The sequence below is a fragment of the Mesitornis unicolor genome, unplaced genomic scaffold (genome assembly GCF_000695765.1).
Source record: "Mesitornis unicolor isolate BGI_N332 unplaced genomic scaffold, ASM69576v1 scaffold26910, whole genome shotgun sequence".
In the NCBI taxonomy this organism is placed as follows: Eukaryota; Metazoa; Chordata; class Aves; order Mesitornithiformes; family Mesitornithidae; genus Mesitornis; species Mesitornis unicolor.
Genome location: NW_010160705.1, coordinates 45,450 through 63,233, shown reverse-complemented (window position 1 = coordinate 63,233; position 17,784 = coordinate 45,450). Strand labels below are relative to the sequence as shown.

The 17,784-nt window shown below is 37.3% G+C and overlaps 1 protein-coding gene across 1 annotated transcript in view; it reads right to left on the bottom strand.

Annotated features, from left to right (window-relative positions):
- Positions 1 to 206: 206 nt before the first annotated feature.
- LOC104545636 (oxysterol-binding protein-related protein 3-like) overlaps positions 207 to 17,784 on the bottom strand; it is a gene marked incomplete at its 3' end in the record, with an annotated part of 33,688 nt that continues 16,110 nt past the window's right edge. The window contains exons 10-17 of the mRNA XM_010190826.1: positions 15,809 to 15,939; positions 9,899 to 10,033; positions 9,105 to 9,198; positions 5,925 to 6,175; positions 4,052 to 4,189; positions 1,307 to 1,370; positions 652 to 749; positions 207 to 348 (exon numbers count right to left, since the gene is read on the bottom strand). Of these exons, the coding sequence (XP_010189128.1) occupies positions 207 to 348; positions 652 to 749; positions 1,307 to 1,370; positions 4,052 to 4,189; positions 5,925 to 6,175; positions 9,105 to 9,198; positions 9,899 to 10,033; positions 15,809 to 15,939 (1,053 nt within the window). The remainder of the gene's footprint in view (positions 349 to 651; positions 750 to 1,306; positions 1,371 to 4,051; positions 4,190 to 5,924; positions 6,176 to 9,104; positions 9,199 to 9,898; positions 10,034 to 15,808; positions 15,940 to 17,784) is intronic.

The following is a 17,784-nucleotide window of genomic DNA, read 5'->3' as shown; positions in this document are numbered from 1 at the left end:
CTTTGCACACAGAAATAACTTACCTCATTAACAAGCTACCTGTATGATTAACTTGATGTAAGTCCTTCCACATAAGTTAATATAGCCTCATAACAAGAGGCCACAGTATTTACAAACTGCCTTTGAACTTGAAAAAATAATTGCCTAGATTTCCCATAAGTTCAGCTAGCCACATTTAAAAACAAACCCTCAAAACCATGCAGTACCCTCATTGAGTCTCCTGTGCTCATCAAGACCAATCTCAGACTCTTCCTCATTGATCAAATTCTCATCTCTCATCTTTACAGCAGAGCTTTGTTCTCTAATTGTAAGTGTTAAAATATTTGAACTGATAACCGCTGTCAAGATCTGTTAAACAAATCAGCTTCATCAGTTTTTATTAAGACAGTCTGCTATCTAGTCTTACTTATACAGTTTTCAGTTACTGAACAAATTTTTGGTCATCTGCTTTTTGACTAAGAACAAAAGGATGCTTGTCCCCATATTTGTTTACAAAGCAAAGAATTATAGTGACTAATGAAACCCAGACTAATGACAGAGTTTCAATTTCTGCTCAGTGTGGCTCCATCAGCAATAACTATAATCACATCAGCAGAGTCAATCATAACAGAATTAAAGGTTATAATACAGCCACACTGTGAATTGACAAACCTCTGGGTGAAGGATTTTAACTAAGGTAAAAGGCACTGTTATGTTCTGTGTACACTGCAGATATATCTCACCACGCAGGTACTGCGACTCGCTGACACCTTCACCAGCATTACACAGCAAACAAAACCCCAACACACTCTTTTGAAACACAGTGTTAGTAGTCAAATAGCATGAAATCTTACATACTGTAATAATGCCAGCAGAGAAAGACAAGGTAAATATATTTATCCTTGCTGCTATGCTCATTTTTGGAAACTGTTTTCAGAACAGGTTTACAAGATCTGCCAAGGCTCAGGATTTAACTTGTAATTTTTCAAGCTGTGTTCTAGCTTGTTTGTATTATGAACAGCTTGAGGTACAACTCTTCTTTACTAAAGACTCCCCCCCAACCCAAACCTGATTTTAAAGAAATGCAGGCATTTGTACATGAAAAGAATAATCAGTTATTGTTATTAAAAAAACCTTGAATGTTTTATAAGGCAGAACATCCAAGTAAGAAGCATGTAAGTAAGTATAAGCTAGGATTTCTTAAAGACATTCTAATACAACTTACACAGGAAATTTCACGTTTTCCCAATTTCTGGATATTTCATGTCAGATATATAATGAAAATATTATGAACACTGTAAAAGTAAACAATAGACTAAAGAGTTACCTTGCCAAAAAGCAAAATTCACAGATTCAGCATGGCATGCAGAAATAGGTGGATGGTGACTGACCTAACAGGAAGACATGAAAGGGGGGAAAAAAGATGGACATATTAAAACTTGTACAGTCATTTTGGTGTGAGGTTTCGGGGTTTTTTTTCTTTCATTTTTCACTCAATACAGCATTTACAATTTGAACATTTACTTTCCTTTTGCAGGTGTGTCCTGAAGGGGGAGTCAGTGAGATTAATAAAGTACAGAGACTTAAGAAGCCTTGAAATAAATGGGAGGCACTTCTTTTAAAAGGCCTGGGAATTTTGCTCATAGAGTGAAAAATCTAACTATGTATTTTGTACACTGTCTCTAAGGTGATAACTACATTTACACTTAGGACCTCTTCATATATTAACAGAAGCTGCACTTTGAGCACACAGACAATAAAAATAATAAAGGGCCAAATTCTTCCGTACAGTAAATACCCACAAATCCCTGACTGTGAGAGAGGGACATTGATCCGCATCTCTGATGGAGGCCCGGGTGGAGAAATCAAGCCATGAATTTCCATCTAGCAGCTGCTGCTCCTGCAGTAGTGACACCTCAGGTGTTTCTAGTGCAAAAGTCTACCCTGCACTGCCTTTTATCAGCTTTGAGTAACAGCACATACATGAATTAGGGCAAACACCAAAATAGCAAAGCAAGGGCTGTGAGTAAATAAACAAATACACAATGCAGACGATTAAAAGGAAACAGCAAGTAATAAAATAACTGCACAAAGGGAAATCAGCCGCTTCTCCTTCCCTGTAAATTCTCCCTTCTGGGCGAACAGGACTAACAGTTGACCAGGACCAGCTCTTCAATACTACTGTTCTTTTGACAAAGACAACTTTATTTTCAAGTCAAATTGCTATCTCTCACTATGAATTTAATTTCTGAACCACCTACATGGCTCAAAGGCAGTTTTACTTTCTCCTTTGTTACTCGTTTTGCAAATCTGCTATCAAGCATTTTTTCTGCAGGCATCCAGTTATTTACTGAACAACCTCTACTTGGTTTAAAAAAAAAAGAGAAAAGTACTAATTGCTCTCCCTAATCCACCAAAAGCAACCGTCTTTCTCACATGCTGTGCCCAGATTAACCCTAGATGTCACTATAATTCATAGGTTAAACTTAGCTCTCACTTAAACTGTTATAATTCCAGAGTAAGGTCATGGTGCTAAGTGGAGTTATTCTAAACTCCCTCTAGTAATAGAACAGAATCTCCCTTACTTTATACATTTTGCCTCTCTATTCCATGGATTACAGACTATCTGCACTAATGAGTTATCTAGAGTAAGCATTAAAATGCTTCCACAAACAAGCAATAAACAACAGCTCCAGATGCAAAGAGAAATATTGAATGCTTGCCAGCTGCATAAAATTTCTTTCTTCCCGTACTGCCCTCCCCTCCTAATATTCCTCCACTCCATGCTATTACAGTAACTTTACAACTCTATAAACTCACCCCACTTATGTCACATATTAGAAAAACAGTTGTTAACAGCCCAACCCCCCTCATGTATTAAAATTACTCTTTAGAAAAAGTAGCCTTTGTACTGATTTATCCAATATTTAGGGGAAAATCTCTTCCTCTAATTCTATCTAACATTAATCTCAGTACCAACCTTTATTCACCACTGCAGTGCTCGATACACCACATTTTAGAACTGGAGTAACACAATGAAGAACCAGGTACATTACCTGAACTTTCAATTTGATTCTTGCTTTGACTGTTTTGCTTTTCTTTTTCCCTTAATTTTACTCTCACCTGTGACATTTCCTGAGACTAAGGAAAGATCACCTAGCGCTCCTTTTTGTCAGTTCTAAAACTTAATGTACAAAGTGTTCCATCTTCTGAGGTGATCAAAACCACTTTTTGTTTCCTAAAGGAAGCCTCTTAGAAGGATCTCATCAAATTTCTAGGTTGTACACCTTTGCCCACTGCACTTGTAATTTTTTTTCTTATGTCTAGACAGAATGAGCCAGCTTTCAATCATTCTTACTTTGCTAGACACCAGATTATTTAAGTTTTACCTCTTTTTAACATATGATTCAAGTTTAACAATTTTGGTAACTTGGTTGGTTTAAGCTTAATATTTTTCACCCATACTTAATAATTATTCTCCTATTGGGGAATTATTTTCGTAAACACTCAGACCTTTGTTGTCTACATCCTTTACCTACTAAGCTGCAGTACCAGATTTGAAAGGCTTAGCCCACAAAGTATTTGGACAGGAAGCAGAAATTCACATATATTAAAATATGCTACAGAAATGCTAGTGGCTGATTTACTCACACAAGGGATATATTTGTTATAAAAGAAGACATTAAGCAGCTGAAGACATGGTATTTTTAATGATCACACACAAAAGAAAATGACAAGAATGTGAATGCTTGTTGCAGTCGTGATCAGATTTCAGCATGGGGAATTGCACTCTACTTAACCAAGTTATCTTGTTACTGGAGCAGGCAGCCTGCCAGCCTCTGCTTCTCGAGTGTCAGCTGTTGGTTGTCATGTTCCAAGCCAAAATTAGCAGACGTTCCTCAAAAAAACAATTTTCTTCATTTAAAATTCTGCAACTTCCCTTGAGTTTTGCTGCGTTCAGGATTTGTGAAGTGATTTTGTGTTTTGCTATTAATTCCAGAGGATTCCAGCCATGCATTTAGAATTAAGCATTGTATCAAGTAGCAAATCTAAGGGTCGCACCATACAGTACCTGTTCTGCAAAGAACTGGAAACCCTTATCTTCACGAACACATTCGTAGGTTTCTCCAAGCACAGGATTAAATGGCTTACTTCCAGCTCGGTAGTAACTGGATGCATATGCAGAGACTGCAAATGCAGCTATATACACCTGGGAATAACATATGTGGAATTTCAGTTAATTAATTTACCACAGCCATACACACTTTTCCCTATACATTCTGATTTAACAGAAGAATCTTATCCTGACATCAGATTCTGTATTTCTTGCATCATTTGCAGACAACAAAAATGCATGCCTCCTGCAAGTTAAGCACTAGCTCACACATTAGAGAATTATTCAATTTTCAGAGAGTCATTCAGTGGTCCAATATGGAGTTATTAGGGACAAATACTGCAAATTTCATCAACTGAAAACAGCATTTCTGAAAACTGATTGAAATAGCTTAGCATTCTGCAACACAGTTCAAAGCAGTAACCCTAAAAATGACTGTTAGATTTTGTAATTATGGTTTGTGATTCTATGGATCTACCAATTATCCTTTTCCTAAACATGGCACAGGAAGTACTGGCAGAGTTTTCACCAAGTTTGCTCTTTCTAATGCATTTTGAATTGACTTGACTTTTATCTTCTCCATGCTATTACCTAATAATCATGAATCTGTTCTTGATTATGCCTGAAACACAGGTAATCCCTCAAAAGTTTTGTAGTCAACTCAAGCATAAATCCTCCTAAACCTGAGGAATTAGAATTTTTATTTTTTTAAAAAACCGAGGTCCATTTTGCACTATTTTTCTCCTTTTTCCTTCCCTTTTCCTCATCTTGTGAAAGTGTAGATGCTCTCCCTTCATAATTTCAGATACTGAATCTACTTCAGAATGGCTCTTTTATGCATTATGGCAATTACTATGCTACAGCTAGCATTAGTTTTGCCTCAGGAATTTTTCAAAGGCAAAGAATACTCCATTCTGAGGTAACTTCCAGATGCTTGGGTGTGGGAAGGAGGGAAAAGGCTTCTTTTCATTCCCATATGAACAACTACTGGTCATTTCCTTTTCCTTTTAACTTAGTTCTCAAGAGAACAAAAAATGCTGTGCACTGAAAACCCCAGTTAATCACCACACCCTCTTTCCTGAGAACAGAGACGGAATTGTAACCCTTGCAGAATGGAACAAGAAGCTTTTAAAACAGTATTTATAACATGACTATTTACATACATTAATAACCTCATCTTAAGATAAGATACATTGAGTTGAAAAGGCTTAATTCAGTTTAAGGGACAATTTATAGCTTCCATTTAAGAGAATTTACAGGCTTACATATTAAGTAGCCCTTGTACACCTGGAAGCAGAACAACTTAAATGCATTTTTCTCTTGCTCTTTTGCCAAATGCTGAATTCAGGGTTCTGCACTGGCAGAAGATGACACCATTATTGCACCCAAAATACATTTATACAGCCTGGTTTTGAGATCCTGAACATTTTGGATTAATCCCAAAACTTCACAAAACCAGTTAATAAAACAAGTGGAACTCATTTAGTTAAAATAACGATATCACACTTGTGTAGGGTTGGAGGATCCAGCAACCTATATGCACAAATGTGTTATCAGATTAGACACCTCTAAAAAAAGATATATTGTAGCTTTCATACTCAAAAGGGAAGCTCAAACCCCCTCCCTTTTTGCTGTAAATTTTTAATCTTACGGAGTAAGAGCTGCAAAATGGAACTAAACTGATTCTTTGTTTAATCTTGCAGGACAGCAAGGTATTTGAGGGGAGAGACTTCCCGAGAAAGTAATAGTAAAGAAAATGGAACAGAATATCTTCATTTATTTGGGAGATTGTTTTTAGAATGTTACTAAGTATTTGTTATAAAATATTTACCATCCGTTCAAATGGGTTAGGTGTATGCGCTGCTTTGTCTAGTAGTTCACTGTACTCCAGCTCCTCGCAGAGACGCTGAAGGGTGTTAAGTGGCTCATTTAATTCAACAGGCATAGCCACTTTGGAGAGATCCTTTCCTATGTTATTTCTCAGGATATTCCAGAGGCTGATGTTACTCGTATTAGGACACGGAGCTGGTAAACATGTTCTCCGTTTAGAATTGCATCCAATTCCACTTTCAGAAATACAGTCTGAAAAGGAAGGAAGTGGCAGAACAAATCAATTCACTGTTTATTTCATTTCATCCCCTTTGCAAACGTACATTAATATGCAACTGTCTTTTTTCTGTCAAAACTTCCTTCCGCCCTCACAATTCATACAAGTACTTCACTTGTGGTTTGAAGACAGCATGTTATAAAAATACTAAAATTAAGAACAAAATTTTAGTTTCTGTATGTTAACTAAGGTAAATACCAGGTACAAAAAATGCATTAAAAAGTACATTCCTTCCTCTTAAAGGCTAGAAGAGATGTTCAGGCTTTCCACGGAATTGAAAGAGCAACTATTATTAACTATTTTATTTGCAACAGAGATGGATTCCTATCTGTTTAAGGGACATAAAACCTCCCTCCTTGACAGAGCTTCAATTAAGTTGACACTTCTCAGAAGGCAAGGCGTAACTTACAGATTGAAGCATAATAACAACTCCTACCTATCTTTTCCTACATTTTTGAATGCTCCTACTAGGGAAATTTACTGCTTCGCAGGTCTACATTGAGGCTTTTCTGCAGGGCTCCCCATAGTGCTTAGCATTTAAAAAAATGTAGAGATGTTAACTTTTAGATACACCCATGGAGAAATGTTCTGTCTTAAAGGTGGAAAAGCTGAAGCAATTGTGGAGCTACACTTTGCTGAAGAGAAGAAAAAAGGACTCGTGTCAAGAGTGCTTGACATGAATATCTAAGGTCTGTGTGGCTATGTCAAAGCAATTGGAACAGGATAAACAGTTCTGAGTGTGCCATGAAATGATTTGTGGCAGGATCAAAATAGAGATACAAGCTTCTACAACAGGCACTAGGTCTGAAGTGATTACATTGCTTAGCTGTACATCAATCTCATTTCAGAGAGGGATACGGTTGCCACTACAAGAGCATATTTTATCTTTACACATCCTTAGAAGCAGCTAGTAAGCTCCTGCCCTAGAATCAGTTACCATTTGGAGACATTCAGGTATAACCCTAGTCTGTCAACCCTGTCCTCATCTGGCTTTCCTCACTCAGCTTTGTCTTGGAGGAATTAAAACTGCACTGGACAGCACATCTCTGCTGTGCTGCACATGTCTAAAGAATCACTGTCCTTAAATTCATTATTTCAACCACTATTTGCTCTGCTGGTCCACTGACATAAGCATCATATCAGCAGTGATTCCAACAGTGACAAAGTACAGACAACCACAAGGGCGAACTTCTTCACCACTGCCACGTATGCTAGCTCATCCCTCAGATAGAGGTTTTCAAGTGTAACCAGCAGCCTCAAAGTTGTGAGTATCAAGTTTCCATCTTTCCTGCCGCTCACAAACTGGAAGTCCTAATATCTCATGAGTTAAAAGGTTGGCTCCTATACTTCTCTCTTGGAAGAATTCATTTAATGTCAGAAGAGGCCAAAAAGAAGGAAGTTCCCTTAGATACCTCAGGAATATGGGGATATCTGGAAAGGAAGGAGGTAAATGCTAAAAATTTATCTTTGTTCAAAACAGCTCTCTGAAATGGGATTTGGGCGTGTCTTTTGGCAAATTCTGATTAAAAGCAGAATACAAATTGACTGAGCTACATATTCTGTACCATCCCATTAACTGAAGTAAACTGGTGACAAAACTGAGTAGAGAAACAACTAAGATATTCAGTTACCAACTTTTCTATACAGTGAAGTTTGCCCACCCCTCATAAAAAGAAACGCCCACACAGTTCTGGTTTGCACAAGCTCTAATAAATGGCCGTACAAAACTGAAGGAGATTAGGATATCTGACCTCCAGCAAGATTCAATGACTGGGCGATTATCATCATCTGGTCTCACCTCCTACATTACAGTGGCCAGAGGATTTTATAATAATCCCATAAACTATGATTCATCTAAAGCCCTGCAGGAAAAAGACATCCAGTTTGCTACTAATGGGCAGGCAACCCGAAGCACAGAAATAGCAAAGCACGTGGAGGTGCTGCTAATATGGAAGAGCTTCAGTGATAGTCTTTGTTACAAGAAGTTGAGCAGCCACAACAGTACAGTTTTCTAAGGTCCAGATCATGAGATAAATCAATCTGTATTCTTTCCTATCTTTCAAAAAACCCCAAACTTCACTTTTAAACAGTTACAGAATACAGCTGATCTCCAGGCATATGAAACTACCCAAGTTCACAGGGATCCATTGGTCCTTGGACTTGATCAGGAAACAGCTGCTAGTAAGAAATCACTGTTCAGCATTTTTGAAGATAAAAATATATTGATAGAGCGGGAAGAACATTGTGGTTAGCTGAAAGGAGTTGAAGGCACAAAGCCAATTGGTTTGTTATGACCAATTCTTCTTCCTCTTTTTTTGATCCTGTCTCTAATTAGCACAACAGTTAAATAAGCATATGCACTAACAAGTCTATCATGATTAAAACATGCAAAAAAGAAATCCTGATGGTCATACACAAGTTACCCAGTCTGTAAATATTCTCATGTTCCTTTTAACACTGAGTTCTGCTGAAAACAACAGAACTCTGAATGCAGCTAAATTGCAGACTGTAAAAACAGACTGATGGGAAGAAAATTACTTTTTGGGGAAAAAAAAAGGCAAAAAAAAAAGCAAAAAAAAAGCAGCTAGGCCTTGGTGCTTTGAAAAATCCTGTGGCCATAAAAAGAACTTAAAAGGAGTGGGACTTGCACTAAAGAAGCCAACAAAATAGATGTTCCTCTGCTGATACAGAACCACCATCCTGGTTAATCAATGATGCCCAGGCTCTGTTAATCAGATTAGCCAGAATGTGCTGTTCAGAACCAATCTGAGGCTGTTCAGAGAAAAAAACATGGGCTGTTTACATCTCAAATCCTGTAATATCAAATTATTTATAGTAAGAGAAGGAAAAAAAATATCCCAAACAAAATTCTCAAAACATGGTATAATAAAACACTGAACTTACCTAAAGTTTGTCTTTCATTCTCTATGTCATTGCTTAGGTTATCTTCTGAGACATTATCACTGATATCACTTACATATGAGTCATCATCTGATACCTGAGTGTGGGGTAGAGAAATAAGCATCACATCACTCATTAAAATAAACCCACATGCACTTGAAAATTGTTGCGTTCAGCTGCAATTATTATTTTAACAGATTTGAACTGTTTAAGCTGTGTTTCGGCATTACAGAAAGGTACTAAGAAGTCCTAAGAAGACATGATTAAGTTTGAGAGAGATTGCAATTGCTGAAAATACAGCTATTCTTTCAGCAGAGACATGCTTCATCTTCTTGGCCTCCCAGCTAAGGCAGCTTTCCTCATATCAAAAGCCAAGGTTTTTACGGAGTCCAAGAGAGGTGACAAAATGAGGTATTAAGTTTCAACATGCATGACATCAGCCCTAAGGTACATACAGGTACCACAAGGACAGATATGAGTATATGTTTCTATGATATAATTTCTTAAGTACCTGTAGAACAACTCAAGGCAGACAGCACAATATATTCAGGATCTGCATACTAGCTCCCTAATTGCCATTTGCCTCAATGTGCATATAAGACTTCCCCATAATTGTTACAATTTACAGTGAAGAAACTATGACAGCAAATAAATATACGTGGCATATTGATTTCTAAATGTTCTGAAAACTTTCCTTTTCTGGCAGTCATCTGATGTGCAGTAGCACTCAGAAAGACTGCACATCAACTAGCAGATACTAAACAACATCAGAATGATGTCAATCTTGATACTCAGACCTCATTTTCTGAAGAGCTGGCAGACAGTAGGACTTCCTGTGCATCAAAAAATTCTGTGAGAGAGTCAGCTATAGACAGTCTGCTTTCATTGGAGGCCTGGTGAACCAGACCTCTGCTTTCTTCCCTCGAATTTTCCTGTTTAAAAGAAGTAAGAAAAGTTTTGAGAGGGCGAGTACCACAAATAACATTCATACATGCAATTCTACAGTCACATAACTTAAAGGGCTGTAAAACACTGGGAGAAGATTGCACATACTCCTCTCCAATTTAGTGAAAGGTAGCATGTGTTTCAAAGAGGGATTTAAAACCAAAGTAAAACAGACCAAAGTGAAGAAGAAAAAAGAAGAAGAAAAGCAGTATCAGTTATGGTGCTGCATGTACTTTTTCCTCAAAAAAAAAAAAGGAAAAATGCTTTGATATTTGAATGATTTAGCCAGATAGACACAAGAGTATCATCAAAAAGCCCCCAAGGATAAGAACTCCCATCTCTTCATATTACAGCCCAGATTCTCATCCCCTTCTGATCTTAGCAAATGAATTCATTATTTCCTCCTAAGCCTTGCTTAATGCAAAGCCTGCGGTGCAGTGGCATACAAAATTCAGAGGGGCAAAGTTGCTTGCTATACAAGTAGAAGTTTCCTAGCTCTCTTTCTTCACTAGGCTATTTTCTACACTGTGCTTTGGAAAGCTTTCCTTCATACCCCCACCTGAAATATCTTTGTGTTAACCAAAACCAACATGTTATCAAAGCCACATCAGTAACACTGCTTTTGCTGCTGCAGGCACATTTGACTGCCACAGAGATTTTGGTAACTCCTCCCGCGGAAGCTCTACAGATCATTGGTGGAGGCAGAGTTCCTAAAAGTGGCCTAGCAAAGGTGGAGTGACTAGCAAGGCTTGGTTCATTCTGTGGATGCATAGAAAAAGTTGGAGAACATTGTGCAATATACATAATAGATCGTATAATATATATATAATGCGCTATTGTTTTCCCTGATAACTCCAGCGACTCTAAGGAAAAAGGCTAGCTAGCCCCAAGGAAGGTATTAACTGCTCTCAAGCTTTTCTGTCTGAGGTGCTTTACTGACTTGTAACCATGACGGCCCTATCATAGTTTTGCAGGAATTGTGGTATTTTACTTTCAGAACAACATAATGAACAATCTGACAAGTCTATAATCCAAACTGACAAATCTTTCAAAGCATTTTTTGCTGGTAGGTCTTACTGTAGTATGGAATGTTATTCAGTTTGTGCTGATAATGGTGACATGGTAACAAAGCAAACTGTTATCATACAGAAGACCTTAAAAAAATATACTTCTGATACAGCTGCAAGAAAAAAGGAAACCTCAATATTGTCTCTTCTGTGGGAAGGCAGTTACACTGGTCTACAAGTAAAGAAAATAATTCTTACACATATGAGCATTGCTACTGAGATTGTTTCCAACACTATTTTGAATCTGAGAAGGAAAGGGAGCAAGAAAGGCTCATGAAAGAACAGCAGGTTTTGTTTTGGGTTTTTTTCAGGTTGTCTTCTTTCATGTTCCCATTCTGGCATGATAAACTACAACATAAATTGCTCAGTAGACAAACTAAACTTTCACCTTATGCAAAGGCTGGATACACTAGTTTATACTGCTTCAATTTCCAGGGGTCTATCATAGCACCTGATGTATTATTTAGAGCCAAGTTTTGTGCAGTGGCCCTGTCTTCCTCACAGCAGTACTACTGTACCATACTCATCAGACAAATCTAAAATGAAACTCTCCAGTATACGTGATTACATCCATAAGTTCCATCCCAAAACATACCAGAGGGACTTTGTGAATGAAACCTCTAAGGGACCTTTTGAAAGCTATTTTTGTCTTGTGTGTGTGCATATAGTGCATAGAACAGGTTTCAGAAATGATCCATTGTCATTGCAAGGACCTCCACTAAAAAAAGAAAATAAAAAGCTCCTGAAAAAAAAAAAAGTGCATTAATGCTTGTCTGGGTAGCAGTTTAAGTGCACTTCAAATTCTCATTGGATTAAAAGCGAAAGGCATTAGAATGATCAACTACCTTAAAGGAGGAAAAAAAAACCAAGGAAAAACAAAACCAACAGCTAAATATGACCAAAACACAGCTCTACTAAACCAGAAGTAAACTGGAAGTGAACAGATGGAATGACTAAACTGTCATTAAAAAGAAAAGGAAATAATAAGTTACATAAAACCCCCAGCATTACCTCCACTCAAATCCTAATGAAAGATTTATACCACAAGCACAGCAGAAGTTTCTGTATGAGTTAACATTTAGGAAAATCCATCAGAAATAACACATTTTTTGCTTCCTCCACTAGCACCATTAACACCTAGATCCTATGACCTATAAATACACCATATCCACATGCATTCTGCAGCAAGCCAAAAATACGTCTGAACCTCAGCACATCTCAACTGGCTAACAGGGTATTTAGAAGACTCCCTGGTTTCATGTAAAGAAAACTAAATGGTTGAAAGGGCTCTTGTATGTCTCATTTCTTTGATCCTTTCATGGAAATGTCTGATAGGTGTTCTAAACCTTACACAAGCCACACTAGTAGCCAGTGGTCTGGGCTAACAATATTTAGACAGGCAACAGAAAGAAGTACAGGACTTGAAAGTTAACAAGGGAGTAACGGGGAGAGAAACAGCAGCATGTGGGTAACAAGGCAGCAGCTCTGCTCATGCTGAATGGGAAGCAGGCAGGAGGCGATGTAGAGCACCAGCAAACAGCAGCAAAAAGCAACGGCAGTGTACTCAGGAAAACTGTTCACAAGGAAAGTCTTTGAAATCAAGTATTACACAATGCATCATTAGAAATGAGTCATAACCACAAAAGCAGACTTGTTTTACTAACACAGTACACCACAAGGAAGACATGGATAACAGAACAAGATGCAGCTATGCAGCACTGTCTAGATGTAGGGGCTTGAGGAGCAGACGTCACTGAGAGAGGATATCCATACCCACCTTCACCAAATCTGGACTTGATTTTGCATTAGATGCTGAATCAAGGATCATAGATTCGGCATGTATTCTGCGTAACCGGTCTTTAAGATCTGTGTTTTGTGCTATTGCCTGGAATATTTAACAAAAATATTGGGGATATAAAGTTCTCTCTACTAACTTGAACGTGGCTTTATTGTGTAAAACTAGGTGAAGACTATTTAAAAGTGCAGTATAAAATACCACCACCACATGATTTTTTACTGGTTCAGCAAATCATTTATTATAAATTCTTCAAACCTTGCTCCTTATCTCTCAAATTAAAACTATTTTTATTCAGTGTGAGGGAAAAGATACATATATGGAAAAAAAAAAACCAAAGATGGCAGGGATATTTCAAGTTACCGGGTTCTGCAAGCTGATGTAGTAAGCTATAAATGAATTGTGTGCATCTTTTTTTTCTTTTCAAGCTCCCTTCCTTCACTCCCATATCCAACCTAGCCTCTCTCAACATTAATTCTTACCCTTAGCACACCCAAAACTATCTGATTTTCGCATCAGCCTGGTATACTGACAGTTCACATTGCTTTATACTGACAGACGAATAAGATTTAATTTCAGACAGGTACAATTTATGTCCTATGAGCTTACACTGGCAATGATTACAATAAAAAGCCTCTACTGCATGCTCATGTTTGTTACGTGTCATTTACTTGTGCTGGGTGCATCTGATGGGCAGATGCCAGTTAGAGTAGACTTGCAGGAAGAGAATGCAACCGTGCCTGCAATGAAAATAACTCTGATAAAAAAGACTGGCTTACTAATTTTGGAACAGTACTGAAGACTTACTGCCCATTTTAGTGATCTGAATCAATACCAGGATGTGAAGAACCCTGCTGTTGACACAACTGCTCTGTCCCACAAATGCTTGATTTTGACAGTATTTTTTGTTGGAAACACTCTTGAGGGTAGGAAAGACAGTAAGCTCAAAGTGATAATGAAGGGGAGAAAGTAATTTCTGCTTTACATATGTGTGGTTTGAATTCACCATACAGGCAATATATCACTTCTGTGTCAAGTGTTCAGTGGACAGCATTGTGTTATACCCACAACATCAAATAAGTGCAAAACAGAATTTACACAGCTTTCCTGTAATAGCATCTTCCAATTTTCATCATTTGCTACAAATTGTTTTCTTCCATTTTCTTCTTTCTGCCTCAAAAATAAAAATAATGTACTTTTCCCCGTTCTGTATTTGCTTCTCTTAGACTCCATGTAGGTCAAGGATATTATTGTATGAGAGAGAAGCAGAGGCAGAGATACTAATTTTGTGGTGTTTTATCCACTTTAAATCTTTTCACTGTTCTTCCCCTACCAGGCTGATGAGAGCAAAATAGACTTATGCTTGATAGCTTTTAACCTGTGAGCCTCGTTTTTTGTTCCTTATGTACAGAAAACAAACTGAAATGAACGATGACGACAAATACTAAGTCAAAATCATCAACACAGGACTCCTGTGCAAGGAACTCTTAGAAATATGACAAATTTATCATATCTGTGCTTCCATATGACTTCAAAGGAAGGTTATTCCTTTCTCCTACAGGATCTCTGCTGTACAGGGTGAGAAAATTTCTGTTGGCATCATGGCTTGACAGACCTGCAGGCTAAGAATAGCTCTCTCAGGTGTTAACCCCTGCTGAAACTGCTAAGGTTTACAGATGGCTTCTGCATGGGCTACAAAAGGCTTATTAAGTATCAGATAAGACCTAAAAGAACAACTTATTTTAAAAGACATTAAGAGGATTAAGGTGGACAACAGAATTTCATTGCTTAGGAAAAAAAATCATGCTGAGCATTCACTGAATTCAGAAATATTTAAATGGATTTTTTGATATAAAATGGTAGGCAAATAACACTGGAAAAATAAAGTCACCAATTCAAATATCAGAAGTGGAACATCTGAAAGCCAAAAAACAAAGAAGTGCAAATGAGTGAGTATAGTTATCACACAACAGGTTTCAGTTTTCTCTAAATACTATGAAGACATCATTGCCTCTAAATGTCTAGGCAAAGAGACACGTTTTGTGCTTAAAAAACTAAAACTCTATGCAGCTTTTATAAATCAAGGGGAAGTTTTTGTACTGAAATAATTCTAAGATTATCTATATCCCATTTATCAATGTCAGAGAGTCTCCTCTGCCTCTGATTAGGAATTTGCAACACTGGAATTTTAAGGCCACAGCAATGGTAGCCCTCACTGGTCTCAAATCAGATCACTCATTGATCCATTCAGACATGACCAACCTGAAAGTTCTGGTCTCAACCAATTACAAAAAGCACACCAACCAAAACCTTTTCAAAGAGCACAATCTTTTGCCATTTAGAACTCTGCCCTAATGGCTCCATTGCCGCTTTCAGAGAACTTACAGATAATTAAAGTTGGAAGTCAATACAGACAAGTTGAACTTGCTTTGCAGTGTCTTGATGCAGCATGGTGAAGCTCTAGCGCATTAGAAGGAACAGCTGAGTGCTTTCACCCCCTCTCACCTTTATTTTATGCCAAGTCATACAGTGAATACTTGAGTGCTGTTTAGGAAAAGAAAAGGAAAAAGAAACCCGCAACCTACCAGAACTGAGTGATTGAACAGTGTATGTTTTGAGAGAAAGTAGACTCATTGTCACAGAACAGCCTTCTGATTCTTAACATCAAATGACAGAAATTATACTATATAACTATCAGTCTATCAAACTTCAGTCATTTCACAATACCTTTAACATTTATAAGTCATTAAAAAACAACCATATATAATAACTTACTATTATTCAATACTGCAAATTCTAGCACAGAACAGACACAAAAGAAACAGAAATTAACTACTAAAAAAATTTAAAAGTGGCATCTGATGACAACGAAGCTTGCTGAACTTCAGTATGTCACTTACAGATGTTAAGGCATTCTTCAAGCCAACTATTTGTGCAGATGGAGATGAGGATGCGTCGTGCTCCAGCATCTGCTTCAGCTTTTCTCGCTCTGTAGATATGGTGCCGAAAGCTGACCTCAAGGTGAAGTAAACTAGAACCATTTTGTAAAAAGTGACAATTAAAACCTACTACCAATTGTATACGTATCAATTACGTAAAACTTCAACGAAACATCATTTATGGTGACAGAAACAAGAAGTTAGGTTGAGAGATCCAGGGTGGGTTACTAAAACCAAGTAATAGTAATCATGGTTATAGGGTAGATTTTTTAGTAGGAGAAATGTTTATGGTGAATGCTACTGTGTTGACTGTATTAGTCACAATCAAAATTACTCTGATTATTTGTGACAGATGGCAATAAAGCTAACTAACCACATCTGCTCTTCACTTGCTTTTGTTCCCCAATTAGCTCGACTCTTCAGATGGCCATGACTCTACTCCAAATTCCTTTAAGAATTCCAGTGTGGGAAAAGAAGAGAGGAAAGAAAAAAAATGAAATAGAAAAAAAATAAAAAAGCAGCTATAACACATACTGTGCCACAGCTAAAGGGTTAGTAGTTTCCCCACACGCAAGTCAACGGTGGTGTTGAGTTTTGTTATCTCTTTTTGGGATAAAGAAATTTCAGCTTGTTAGATGATTTAGTGACTCGAAGGGTCAGATCCTGAATGTTCTGCATGTTATGCTGCTACTTCTACTCATTCCTAAGCCAGTATCACCAGCCTGAAACATTCAAAGCAAACAAAAGATCAATCATGCAATTTTAAAATCAGTAGCTTTTTAGAGGGGAAAATGCACTCTTTTTTTTAAGCTTTTAAGACATTCAGTCTTTTCTTTAACCACAAGGAATAAAAAAATATTTGAGTAACGCTTGTTTATGTAGGATGTCAACATGCATCTAACTGGAGAATTAGAGGATTTCTGAGAGCCTAATCACGCCTCGTAATACAGTCATGAAAACTATCAATGAAAAAAATGTCTCCATTTACAGGGAAATAGTGATATAAAATCTGAGCATGGGTGCATGTAAAGGGCGAAGAACAAGGAATCTCTGATACTTCTGTTTTCTAATCATCCACTCAGAGTTACTCTGAATCATCATCACTTCACTGAGTATTTGATGTAACCTAATTTAATATTATAAGAAATTATTCTTAAGTATATTTCAACACTACAAACCATCACCAAAGCTAATTCTTACACTTAAACCTAATTGAAGAAATCTTTAACAGTATCACATGGGGTGGGGACAAAGACATATCCACTATGACCTATTTTAAGTTAGCCTTTCATATGTGGATGACATGACCAGAATCTTCAGTGATCTTAAATATAATTTAATAAGCTGTATACTAACTTAAATTCTCAAGGATTATTACATACTAAAGTACTAATGTTACATTTTGCTTTATTTGCATCAAAGGCTACAGCTAAAGGTGTCTTGATTACCCTTTTCCAGAAAAGGTGTAGTAGAAAGCAACTTTGAAAAAGAATTCTTTGCATTCTTAATAAAATGATACTGTGTTAAATAGTTACAAGTCAACTGTCCCCTCAATGCATGTGTCAATCTAGCCAAAATTTCTGACATGGACATTTCAGGTAAGATGACCGAGTAGGTGACTTCTTTCCTCCGCTTACTTCCAACTTTTTTCAACTGTGCCCCATCCCCACTTCTTTTCTCTTTTTGGAAAACATACAGCAGTTTTGACTATAACTGACTTTATGAAGTTTACTACTTAGATACATTTCTCACATAATGGAATCAAGATACATCTGCACTAGAGGGGAAAAACAAGCAAAGGATGCTCATTGATACCATCAACCATTATCTTGTGCAATAGGGAACAAAGCTAGTAGTCCCAAAAGTCTTTCAGATATAAATGCTTAAGTGCTTTCCTCACTGAGATCACTTAAACAATAAAAATGTTTCTGGTAAGA